The 13,803-nt window shown below is 33.5% G+C and overlaps 1 protein-coding gene and 1 pseudogene across 2 annotated transcripts; one reads left to right on the top strand and one right to left on the bottom strand.

The window, feature by feature from the left end:
- Positions 1 to 7,743: 7,743 nt before the first annotated feature.
- LOC120147712 (BRO1 domain-containing protein BROX homolog) lies at positions 7,744 to 10,804 on the top strand. Of its 2 annotated transcripts, none has more exons than XM_039161023.1 (12): positions 7,744 to 7,980; positions 8,298 to 8,532; positions 8,617 to 8,691; positions 8,776 to 8,834; positions 8,933 to 9,068; positions 9,176 to 9,272; positions 9,358 to 9,424; positions 9,524 to 9,622; positions 9,723 to 9,812; positions 9,914 to 10,068; positions 10,237 to 10,338; positions 10,429 to 10,804. In XM_039161023.1, exons 2-12 carry the CDS (start codon positions 8,334 to 8,336, stop codon positions 10,595 to 10,597), a joined length of 1,248 nt encoding a protein of 415 aa, XP_039016954.1. In that variant the 5' UTR covers positions 7,744 to 7,980; positions 8,298 to 8,333; the 3' UTR covers positions 10,598 to 10,804. The 2 variants fall into 2 exon arrangements, with proteins under 2 accessions (XP_039016954.1, XP_039016953.1); XM_039161022.1 differs by lacking the exon at positions 7,744 to 7,980 and adding an exon at positions 8,002 to 8,095.
- LOC120147713 lies at positions 10,751 to 11,961 on the bottom strand (annotated as a pseudogene).
- Between the last annotated feature and the right edge of the window lie 1,842 nt (positions 11,962 to 13,803).

Below are 13,803 nucleotides of genomic sequence, written 5' to 3' on the forward strand. Positions count from 1 at the left end.
GAGTAGGGTTCATAATATTTAGAGTTCTATTTAAATTGACACGTGTCAATTTAAGCATACCTTTTGAAATCTACTATGGAGGATATTTCATAATTCGGAGGGATATTTCATAATTCGGAGGTTTCTTACGGAAGTTGCTCTCAATTTAGTGTTGGGACAGTCTATTATCTTGCCTCCCCCTTACCCCCATTACATTTAGAACAAGGACAACCATAACCATATTTAAATTGACACGTGTCAATTTAAGCATACCTTTTGAAATCCACCATTGTATATATTTAGTTTCTTTTAAACCATATCATAAAACTTACTCGATTGCCAAAAAAAAAATTGTAAGAAAAACCATTACAAAATGAAGTTCTAATATTTTTAAAACATAATATATATATATATATATTAAATAAACATTAAAAGAAAAAAATGTAAATCAAATGATAATACCCAATCAAGATATTAATATAATATCACTTTTTTTAATAGTCTAAAATGATTATAATATATCTATTTATAATCTTGCCGCTCAAACCTAGAACCTTAACAAAAATTAATATTTTCTTCAACTACCGGAACTACTCAATAAATTCAATATCTACTTCTAACAATAAATTTACTATCTACTCAAATCTTAACTTCAAAATAGTAACCTCAATCTTCCATACCCTTCCAAACTTAAAGACATAAAGCTTTTCTCTTTTTTTTTCTTTAACTTTTTCAAATTTTCTTGAAAAATGATGATTTTCACTTTTAAAAACCTTGAATAATATATTCTCTTCACAAAGTTAATCCCTTTGAGTTAAAGATATGGTTTTGCCGCTGGAGGAAAGAAAAATAGAAGAGGTTAATAGATGAAGCAAAACTATTTTTAATTTTTATACAAACGGACTAATTGTTCATTTGGTCCTCCTACTTTTATAACTAAATAAAAAATATTCCTTTTAAACTTGATTTAGTCCAATTTTGTTTTCAATTTAACCCCATCTCAATCCATCATTGCTAAGTAAGTCTGCTACATTATTCCATATCTTTTAAGTATTGATATTTGAAAAATGATTTGGTTCAAATCCCGAATCTTTTTACTTTGAATTACAAAGCACTATGAAAGATCTAAGGAAAATAGTTGTGATATAATGATAGAGAGAAGTATACATTTGTTTTGAAGAAGAAGATGAGTAATAAATACCTAAAATTATGTTTCACAATTTTTTTTGATAGAGTTTAGGCTTTTTAAACCGTGCAAGTCATAGAGTTTAATCCATAATAATGGGCTGCAATGCAAGGTTTGATAATATAAATTTCAAGCACTGGATTAATATTTTATTCGTAAACACTCGATCAATTAATCATTAATTAAATATTATTTTTATAATCCATGTTCTTTGGTTTATTAGTCTACTAATGTATATTGTGTGTTATAAACTTACTATATTTACTGTAATCACCATTTTTACCTCCACGTTCCAGCAGCTTCCAGCAACAACAGCTGGTTCCTCACTCCACACAGCAGCTTCCGGCAACAACATCTGGTTCTCCACTCCACGCAGCAGCTGCCAGTATCCCAGCTCCACCAGTGGTTGGTTTATATTTTAAAATGATGTTTTTTAAAAAATTCTTTTAAAGGCGGTTTTTAGGTATTCAACCTACTTAACCTAAAAAGGTCGATGACGACTCCAAAACATTTCATTGAAAACCATTTATTTATTTATGTTTTTTCCAAGAAACGTCGTATACCGAAAATCGATTACGACATTTCAATGTAAATTCAAATCCTTTCGAGTCGATAAAAATTATTAGAAGTTAATAAAGACTTTATTCGAACTTTCGGAAAGATGAAGTATAATAATAGTACAACACTAAAAAAATGGAATATATTTTTGAATAATGTAGTATAAACAGTTTTTATTATGAAAAAACATAAAATAGATGTGTTATAATATCGGAACGATGATTATCAATAAACAAATAAACGCGATCAAAAAAGAAAAACAAAGAATATCAATATTTACGTGAAAAACTCAAAAATGAAAAATCACGGGCAGAGGAGAAGAATTTCATTAATATAAAGAAAGAAAATACAACAGATTATGGTAAAATAAAAGTTTGATATCTAACTTTGACCCTTAGTATATATTTATATGGATAGATATTTGATTACAAAGGAAAATTAAATAAAATATAAATCTAATTTAATAAAGTTTTCTATTTTTAATCAAACTAGGTTTACTAATTTCCCAAATTTATATATTAATTAATTTGTATCACTTTGAATTTGAGTCAAACTTTAATAATAGGAAAAGAATAATATAAGAATTATATTATTTAGGGTTTTTCATTGTTATATGCATGCAAGCAACCCATTAGAAGGCGATAAGATTCAACCATTACTATACAAAAAAAAAATCAACCACTAAAAGTTAAAACTTAAAACCATGCCCGTTCCAAGGAAAATGAAAATCCTTTTCTTTTTTCTTTCCTTGATGAACAAACAATCTATGTTATTTTCCAAATTAATTCTTTATATATATATATATATATATATATGCATGTATTTGAACTGGAAACCGACACGAGCCATATCCTCAAGGAGTGGCTCATTATCAGCTGCTTTTGTATTTTCTATATCACTTAGGGAACTAAATTCTGCAAATTCAAACTTCTCAAGGGAAAAAAAACAATAGTAACCAAAAAGAATAAAAAGAAAATCATCATTCACCCATGCATGAAGTTTTCTCATCACTGCTAAAATTCACAGATATATAGATGATCGATGTCTATCCAGAATTACTGCACATTCCTTGAAAGATGCTCCTCCTCCACGACTTGCTTGTTTAAAGGAAGAAGAGAAAGGTCTAGCATGATAGAGAAGAGCCTGTCAGCTTAGCCAAGAACGATTGCCTGAAACCCAAACATGACCTTTCCATCAAAGCAATTAAATACCAAATTGTTTTGCGGTTTTGGGCAAGTCATTCTTGGCTACCAAACAAGACTCTCATCTCCATGGAAGACCTCTCTTCCTTTTTATGCATATAGCCGGACGGTACGTTGATTAACACGGGGAAGAAGAAAAGGACTAGCATGAAAGAAAAGAGCCTGTCTAGATAGCCAAGGTGACTGCCGGGGAACCCAACCAGAAGTTTTAACATACATTGATGAATAATTGAAACTTCTTGGAAAGGAGCAGGCAAGTCATTCCTGGCTACCAAACATGATGACTCTTATCTTCATGTTAGATCTTTCTTCCTCTCTAATATACTATATTGATGCCAACACAAAGGCTTTGAAGTCTGTATTTATAGCAAATTGAAGTCGAAGAATAATAGAGATGAGATTCTGTTTGCCACTTTGAATGATTTCGATCCCCTCTTATCAATTTGCCTTCCCAATCTGCTTCGTGCCGCAATTTCTCGCTGCCCGTAAAAGAGAATATATTCGGTTCAACATGTAGGGACCTCAGAGTCAAAGAGTAAGGAAAGGTCTCGAAGTTTCTGGCCATCCCACTGCTCAACCCTCGCATCTTTCAGCCCTTTGAAAAGATATGAGACACTAGCTAGGGTGGTTATAGCATAATCTAGATATGCATGCCTTTTCGCATCTTACCTACCTAGGGTTTCATACTTTAACCCGGGCCTTAATTCACCGCTAATTTCTTGACTATGGTTCATGTTATACAACTAATGTATGTATTCGGTTTTGATGTTTCCTAACCATCTGATTTACTAATCGTATATTAAAATTTATTTTTGAAAATCTAATTAATTATCGGTATATAAAATTAAACCCCATTCCATCACCATATATGACTTTATTTGGTGGGGTACATGATTCTCTTGACACCAATTTGAGATGCCCCAGCTGAGCTAACCAAATCCATAAAAAGTCAATGCCATCGGCACTAAGCAAAGGCTTTTGTTCTGATTGACTTTCTTTGCGTGCATGCATAGACCCATGCATGTAGTATTTATTCTTCCTTTCTTTAGGCATCTCTGACTGTCCATGCCCCATGTCATTTATGGGCTGATATATTTTACTTTTCTCTACCATTCTAATCCAAATTCCAAAAATCAATGTAATTCATGTGAATTTAAATTTATCTAATTTAATTTAATTTTAAATATAAAACAATCGATCTCAAAATAATTTAAACGTAAACAAAAACATTTCATAAGGATCCAAACTCAAAATAACTTTAAAACTTAAATTAATTGAACTCAATTCAACGGTATGAAATTAACTTGATCCGTCCCAATTGAGAGCTCAAATTTTATTTATTTTGATGATTACTCTTAAGGGATATTTGATTCATAAAATGTGAGATTATTTTTAGAATAGAATTATTGTGATGTAAGATTACTTGATATATTATTAAAAATATTATATTATCTTATTTGGTTCATTTAATTAGAATATAAAATTATTGGTTGATGAGATGCAAGATTACTTACATTTATTTCAAAATATCACCTACTCTGAGGAGCATCTCAACTTTTGCATCGTTTTCCTCATTTTCTTCATCTTTGTTTGGTTGGCGGTAGTATTAGTCTTGATGTTGATCGGTGACCGCCGTTATTTCTTATTTTTCTTTTAATTTCTTACATTGCATCTTTGATTTTTTTAATTTATAATAACTCTATTTTTATAACATGTTTTTCTCTGTCTTTTGGCAATTTTCGATTTTCGTCATCATTTGTTTAACCATTCTCTTCGTTTAATTTTCTTAGTATTAGATTTGATATCATCTCGACTGAACAAGATGACGCTTATTTATTATCATGTTGATCTTCCATACTTTAGACCCTTGAATTGAATTTAGGTACGCGATTTGCATTCGTAGATAGTTTTCACATGAGGCTCGAGTTGATTTACGATTGTCAGTGGTCTTATAATAATTTGATCTTTGTTGTAGTTTGTTTGTTGATGCAATCAGATATGTTTTTATCTATATTTTGTCTGAGTTTTTTGGATGGATTTTTAACATTTTTCTAGTATGATCTTAAGTGGCTAGTTTCTTGTGTCAATGATTATAGGAAATGCTATATTTAATTTACGTTTATGGTTGTAAATCATCATTGTAATTTTATATTTATTTAAAGACTTCTACTAACGTCAAAAAATATAATTAATATTATATAACTTTTAAAAAATTATAAATATTATTAATCCAATTAATATATGTACTAATATATTTTCATATCATATTTGATATTATCAAGTCCGTACGCGGGGAGATATCAACTTATCCAGTCAGTCCTCTTTGGGATCCAGGCTTATTGGTCGAGGCAGTTGGTGCTGCCGAAAGCTGTCATTGCTAGGATAAATCAATTATGCATGCGTTCTTTCTGAAAGGGTGAAGATAAGCCTACGAAGGTGTGAGTTGGTCCGCCATTTGCCGGCCTAAGAGCGAGGGGGGCTTGGGGCTTAAGGATATCCATGTTTGGAATAAGGCGTGTTTGACGCTTTTGATTAGAAGAATTCTGTTGAGTGATGATTCTATTTGGATTGCTTGGATATGTTCTTATGTCTTGCAAGGTCATTCATTTTGGCAGGTTGAGAGATCTTCTCGTGGTGGATGGGTGTGCGCGAAGCTTCCGAGCTTGCGGGCGGAAGCAGTTGGGGTGTTGAGCACGATCATGAGGCCCATTGCTACTTTGGCTGAGATTTGGTCAGTCTTGCGGTCGCAGGGGGTGAGAGTCATTTGGGATCGGGTGGTTTGGCACTCGGGGCACTTCCCAAAAAATTCGATGATTGCTTGGATGGCAGCTTTGGGTAGGCTTCCAACCAGGTGTCGGTTAATATCTTTTGGATGGAATATTGATGGCACTTGCTTATTGTGTTCAAGGGAGTTGGAAACTCGGGATCACCTCTTTTTTGTGTGTCCTTACTCGAAGTGTGTTTGGGAGTGGGTGTTGAGGGCCTGCAATTTTTCGAAGCCAGCTATGGAGTTGGACAGAGAGCTGAGCTGGGTGTGTGCTAATGTGAGGGGTAAGTCTTTCCTCTCTTATTTGTTTCGCCTTGCTTGGAATGGTTGCATTGCTCTGCTATGGAAGGAGAGGAATAGGAGATTTTTTACGGGAGCTTGCAGACCTAAAGCTGAAGTGGTGAGTTGCTTGAAGGAGGTGGCGCGTCTAAAAGTCGACCGTTTTCAGGGTATTAGGCGGCTGCAGCCTGAGTGGGGTCTCCAGGAGCGAATTTTTATCTGGTTTTGCTTTGATTATTTAGCGTAGAAAGTGTTTGTATTAACTTTGTTCTTTTTAGGTATATAAAGTGCAGCATTTATCCAAAAAAAAAACTATAAAATAATTATCATTATTGTATGAAAACTAAATAAACTGAACATACATAAAAGGAGACTTTATTTTTCATAATTTCTTTAGAAAATAGATGTTTATAGGTTGCACTGAGACCCCATTTTAAAAAAAAATCCAAATTATTCCTTCTACTTTTTTAAATATTGTTATTACTATTTATATACTTATAAGTTATAAATAAATTTAAATAAAAAATATTTAAATTATATTCAGATTGAGTCGAAATGAATCACCTGACCATGGATAATAATATTAAATTATTATCTCTATATTCTCAATTTATATTTATTATTAATAATCTCATGTTATTATCATTAAAAAATATTATAAAATAAAATAACTATATTTATAATATATAATAATATGAACCAAACACGATCACAGCGTACGATATCATTTGTGTAGACTGGTTTCTAGAGATGAGGCCGTACCTTAAGAAGACTACAAAGGTTTTTGGGTTTAAGCCCATACCTTAATGAACAACTAAAAAGCCTACAAAATGGTTGTAATCCAAAAGCAAGCAGCCATTGAGATTGGGAATTCATGTAGAAAGTTGCGACTTTTACACATTGTACAGCTGATTCAACAAGCAACGAATCTAACCACATATGCTGCTCCTAAACACCTTGGACTTGGAAATCGATTTAAGCAACAACCAAGGCCAAAACTTCACACCTATGGACATCACAATTCCAAGGTTACTGGTTTACTAAAATATAACAAGAAGAAGAGGAAAACTCCACTAATCCATGCTGTTGGTACAATTGTCATGTTTTTGCCAAGTTGGATAAAACTGGATTTCTCATCTAAGCACCAGCCTGTATCCTGTCCAGGGTAACATGGTGCATAGGTGAAGCTGGAAATTTTCTTATTTTCTGCCAAACACACTGCAATGGTGGCAGAACTATGATGAATACTGCTGGAGTTGACACCTGATCTATGGACAAACCACTCAACTTCTATTTTCTTTTTCTCTCTCTATATATTTATATATTGTTGACTGCGAATCATATATCATTTTCTATTGGTTCCGGAAGTAAACGCAAATCACACAAGTTTTTCTCATAGATCTCTAGTTTTTTCTCCCTCAGGTTTTTAATTTGCTGGAACAACAAAAAGAAAGCCTAGATTAAAGGTTAAACTCCATAAAAAATTTATATACGGTAAACCAAAAATGTAACACCAGTTGTCATTTGGTCCATACATGAAGGTTAGTCCTCACGTGCACACTTGCAGAAGCCCATAATAAAACCATGTCTACACCTAACCTAACTACCAAGCTGCTTGAAGATAAGTCCAGACTACAGCTTTAATGAACCAATCTAAAAATCTAGATACATGGTACTACCGGTTCATGCATGGTTGTTAACCTAGTATGTAAGTAGTTAATACTATTGAAAATGATTGGAGTGGAGATAGGGGGTATTGGAGATGTAATAACTAGTTGTTGCGTCAAAGAAATGAATAAATATTTGTTTATGGGAAGTTTCAATTGGCTCCTTTAACAATGCCAGTGAAGACTTTCTATGTCTCAGCCATGTGAGATATGCCTCGGTTCCTGAGCTTCCTATTGCCAGATTCTTTTTCCTCTCTCTCTTCATATTTAAGATATCATCAGTATTCCGTTGCGTGTACTGAGAATTTCATTTCTCTCTCTCTCTCTCTCTCTGTGTATACAGTGAGTTACTTCAGAATCTCAACTACACATGATATTGCCAATCCATCAGAATTCTTTTTTTGTTCCTTTGATTCACTTTTCTTCCATTTATTGCGTAGCTCTGGATGCTGTTTTTGTAAGTTTAATTTTGTTTCTTGAACTTGAATCTTTAAACAACACACTTCATATCCATAAGCTTAATTATATGTTTGAACTATCAATTATGTGTGCTCAAGCTTTTTTTTCGCTTCTTTGTCATTCAAGTCCATATGTTCCTGAATTACCGGAAGTTACACTTTATGGAACTGAATTATTTGATAATCTGAATGATTTTGTAGGATGTTAATTTGTGAAAAGAATCCCCAAGGAAAAAGATGGGGTGCATTTATTCTGTGTACGGAGTTGGGAAGAAGAAGAAGTTGAGTATCCCAGAAGTGGTTGTATTTGTTCCTTGCATGAGAATTCCAGCACAATGTGATCTTCAAAGAGCGCTCGATGGCCGAATACCTCGCGATGTTATCAACAGATTATCTTGTCTAAGGAACCGGATTGTGTTGGTTGCAGAGGACACTGGTCTATCTCACCTTATGACCCTCTTGTTTTCCGTATGTATCATGATGAGTCTTGTTATCTAAAGCTGAACTGTGGAAGTTGCAGGTGGATCCGCGATTACCGAACTGCAGCAGGCACTGGAAGAGTACTTGTCAATTCTAGTTGGACTTGCTAAGAAAGGTTTCATAATCTGCCGATCTCAATCTCTCCCCTAGTGTCCATGTTTTTCCAATTTCCTATGATGAATATATGTGCATATTGCAGAACATGGTCTTGAGGACATGGTGGAATTCAAGTGGAAAAATTTAGAAGATGAAAGACAAGTATGTTTTATCAGGAATCCGTGCATGGTTTCTTCTATAATTTTGTCCTTGTCAGGCATGTAACCGGAAACAATTGTAACCGAGTCTGAAATGTGCAGGAGACTAGTGTAGCAAATGTCTGGTTTGAATTGTTTTCAGTTGTTCACATGATGGCTATGCTCACATTAACCGAGTCTAACACACTTATGATCCCCAAGGATTATTCTGGTTCTGGCTTTCGGGTCTTTTCTACAGGTTTGTGCCTTTTCAATGGATCCAATTTGGCAAATTTCAAACTTCAATTATGATTAGTTTTAACTCTTAACATAATCACCTCGACCATCTGCAATAATAACCACCAGATTGTAAGAGAGATGCAGTTGATTTATTGCTCAAGGCTGCAGGGTACCTAGAATTTTGTGTCCGGAACGTTCTCTGTCGTATACCACCAGAAATCAAGTATGAACATAAATTTACAGCTCTTGGAAATCTTCTTTTAGCATAAATTTTCAAGCTTCTTTTAACATCTCATAAATATTCCCAGGCAAAGTATGTCAAAAGATTTGCAGGATGGTGTACTAGAAGCTATTTCCATCCAAGCATTAGGCCAGGTATTCATTACTTAGGGTCACTCAAAAAATTCAATGAAAAAATGGAAATGAATCTTTGGTTTCTTGTTATAATTCAATGGAAATGGATCTTCGATTCAGGGAACCGAAATACAGCTTGGTTTAGCTATTGAAAGTCAAAAGGCTACTTTATCAGTGAAGAGGAGGCTGGCCTGTGAACTGCTGATATATTACAGTCAGGTTTGGTTCAAATCTTTAGTTTGAGAAATCTGTGTATCCCTTAAGTGCCATGGATATACCATAGGTTACTGTCGGCTTTCTTTCCTTTCGTGTTAATCAGGCTTATCAATACTTGTCTGGATGTGACTTGAGCCATGGATATGGGAAGAAACATATGTGGTTCATCAAATGGAAATTCGTAGAAGCAAAGGTTTTTAACCACAATCTCTAATACCAAAACATTCTCATCTCAAACCCAGCATTCAATCAATTTCGTATAGGAATCCAACTTCTATGTAATTGTATCTTCAGGCTGCTGCTTATTACTACCATGGTCTGGTTCTCGACAAGGGTAGCGAACCGACCTGTCATATTAGTGCCGTATGTTGTTTCCTAGCTGCACAAGAACTACTGGTAGAGAGCAAGAAAGCCTGCATAAGCTTTTGCCTTGCAACTCCTGTAACCAGGTTGGTTTTCAATCTCATGATAGGAAGAACCATAGTTTTCACGCTATCATTCAATGCTGCTTGGACTCGGGGTTACAATCTTCGATACGGCCATGTATATGAAATGAGTACTCAAGGAAAATGAAGAGCCGGGGTAACATTCTTTTTGTTTTTTCTTTGGTGGAACAGAGCACCTCCACTTTGGGGAGCTATGAAGCATTTACATCAGAAAATACCTGAGGTTGCATCGAGGAAGTCACAGATGTATGGCTACCTCTTAGAAGAAGAGAAGTAAGCACTTTTCGACCGCAGCTTGGAGTTCGATATATTTTGTTCAATAAATGGTTAGAAATTAAAATTTTAATATTGGTTGTGAATCAGGGCACTCCAAACATTACCTGAACTACCAGATTTCCAACTATCACTGAGACCTGATGACTATGAATTACCTGCAATGGATCCTGCCTGGGATTCTGAAAACTGCGAAAAACAGGGCCAGCCCCTGAAGGAGCATCTCAAAGACAGTGAAGATGAAATTGAAACAGAATGAAATCATTTTATTTACAGACTTTTTCTTCTCATTGTACCTCTTATACAAGCTTTACCTTATACACAAAGACAGATAGTCACAAGCGGTGAATGATTGTTAACAGTGTTACTTTCATATTGATCATCAGAATTGGCATTGTGCCCCATTGTTGGCGAACCTTATAAACCAGGTGTTTAAAATCAATAGAATTAGACTGCTTTGTTCCAAGCAAAAGTTCCAAATTTTCTTAAGAGATTACAATTATAGCAGTTTCAGAAGATCTTGCTGCATACTACCATTGCTAAAGTTGTCCTAAAGACATAAAGTACTAAATTTCAATTACAAAATATATATTTTAAATCCTACTAGCAGTGTAATTCTCTAAAGAAACAGCATCTAAACCCCTAAAAACACAGAGAGAGAAAAGATGAAAATTTTCAAGACCTGAGTTGAAAAGAAGCTGCTTCCCTTTTGGATGATTGATCTTCAAGGACATGCTAGCCTTTCACTGCTTTGGTACTCATCATTGGCTCCTCCACACATGCATAACAGTGAGAGCAAAGTAGGAAAAGAAGGCCAAGTAAGATAACGCCATGGCTATGGTCATATGATTGCAAAAAATCCTCACACGATTACAAACAGCCATCCAACCCATTTTTTCTTCTCCATATCGACTGACATAACCCGTCGCCGTCGCTGCCGCGCATCCGGATATCGCCAACAACATAATCACCTGCAAACGCAATGAACCAGTTTTCAATATTCCATCAAATTAACCTCCCGCGATTTCAACAACAAACCAAACAATTTACTTACCATGTCATGCAAAAACAGATAGAAGTTGTTCTTGGGACTCGATCCTGAACGTCTCGAATAGTAAACAAAGATCAATGAAAGTAGAGAAGATGCACTTACTATAGCATCTGACACAAATAAAAACCTGCAACAAAGACACCGGAAAATGGATTAGCCATTGAAATAATCATATATGAAAGACCAGGCAGAAACTGTTAAAACTTTAACTACTAATTACCTCATAGAAGATGAGTCGGTATAGTGAGCTTTAATGGTGAAACCGAATAGAACAACGGTCTGGGAGCTTGTTGCCATTACACAGATCGCAGCCAATGTGAAAACAGCGGCAAAAACCTGACCAGGGTTTGAGCCATAAAGAAACCTCTTTTTGCTGCGGTGTTCGACACTGCGACGCCTAGTGATTGGCTTGAACCATATCCGAAGCTTTTGCTCTGTCAGCTTCAGGTGCCATTTACAGACTCTTTCCAAGAAAGAAGGAAAGGTACTTAATGAACGGAGAAGAAGAGTGAAGGATGGTGAATTTTCTTTTTCTTTTCCGACACTTGCCGAATACCCAAAGTAGATAGTATTTATCTAAATGCAAGCCAATCAAATAAATACCTTGAACAAAAGTTTCAACTACATCCCAAATTATGACCTGAATTTTATTTTATTTAATTTGAAATAAATAATTTATTTGATGAAAAATTAAAATTAGTCGACTCAAAAACTTTTGCATTTATGTTTTTTTGCAATCATCTTATAATTAAATTTTGTTGTCCGTTAATTTTTTGTATAAATTTATACATTTATTTATTTTATTTAAAATTATTTATTTATTACCATCTTCCCTAACTTAAACCAATAAATTATAAGCTAATAAAGAAATAAGAAAGGGTAGATGGGGTGGAGTAAATAATATGTTATGTTGTTGTTGGACCAACAACCTGCAGAGATGTAATAAAAATGGGGGAGATGTTACAATAGAAACAGATTAATTTACATTCAGACGACAAAGTCAGGAGAAATCTAAACAATTACAGCTAATTTAAGGTTAAAAAACGACAGAAATAGACGTAATTGAAAATGTGATAAAATATAATATTTTAAGTTGGTCGTAACCTAAAATATTACATTTTTTCTAAATTTTTTTGTTAAACTTGAAATGGTATATTTTTCATAAAATTTTTTATTGGTGTAATATTTGTTCAGAACTTTCTTAACCTATTGACGATACATACTTTGCAGATATAATTGTTTGAACTTAAAACCTCTGAGGAGAACAATATTCTCTTTTACCATTAAGACCGATAAAATTATTTATAATTAACTGTTTTAATTGATTAATAGATTATAAATTAATCTATCATATCATATAAATCTATTGAATTGCTATATTTGTATGCATCATTATAACTTATCAATTGTTTTTTTATTTAAGTTTTTTGATCAATTTTTTTGAATATATAAGATTTTAATCTTTAGAATAATAGTATTTTATTTTTAAAAAATTATATAAAATTGCTTCATAACTTTACGAAACATTATAAATAATCTTATTTTATTAAACTTGCTAATATTTTATTGGAGATTAGTTTTCTTTTGATAAGGACATGGCATGTCAGACGCACAACCTTTTCGTTTACGTAGTGGAAAAAATCAAACAAATTTTATTCAAAAAGAAAAATATACATACTACATGTTAAAGACAAATATTTGTTCGAGTACAAGCTAAATAATGATTATAGTGCACATATATAAACTTTGTTTTTAATCGCTAAATGAATGCATGTTTAAATGATCATATTTAAACACTTATAAAAAGAACATTCATATTTATATAATAAGAGATTCAATTATCTTATTACTGAACTTATTCATTAAATATAAACTTGTTAAAGACATACTATGTATTTGAACATATCTAAATTTATATATTTATCTTATTTAACAAAAAAATAATTTTGAATAAATATTAATCTCATAACTTGTCACACCCCAATTTAAGGACTAAATTTTAAAAATTTTAAAGTATTGAGTTTAAGTGGTATTTTGGAAGAAATTGACTATTAAAGTATAAAATCATAAAGTTGACAGACCATTTTAGGATGTGCAAGAAATTCAGGGATTCAATCTTGAACTTACCCATTTTTCTTATATGTTGAAAAATAAAACCCCTCCCTGAGCTTTTCCCCCATAATGTTTTCCCTAATTTCCTTTCCCGTTAACCCTCATTTATAGCTTCGATTCTTCACCGACTGGCCACTGTTCGTCGATCTGAAACCACTAATAGACTCACCATTGAATGAAGAACAAACCCCGACATTTATCCCGTCATGAATCGGTGTCGTTCGCCGTAAAACTCAACCGGAAGTTTCATCAATTTTAACTCAATCGTCGTTGGTTTTTCGTCGATCCGGCCACCCGTTCAT

Source organism: Hibiscus syriacus, unplaced genomic scaffold (genome assembly GCF_006381635.1).
Source record: "Hibiscus syriacus cultivar Baekdansim isolate YM2019G1 unplaced genomic scaffold, ASM638163v2 tig00110940_pilon, whole genome shotgun sequence".
Lineage (NCBI taxonomy): Eukaryota > Viridiplantae > Streptophyta > Magnoliopsida > Malvales > Malvaceae > Hibiscus > Hibiscus syriacus.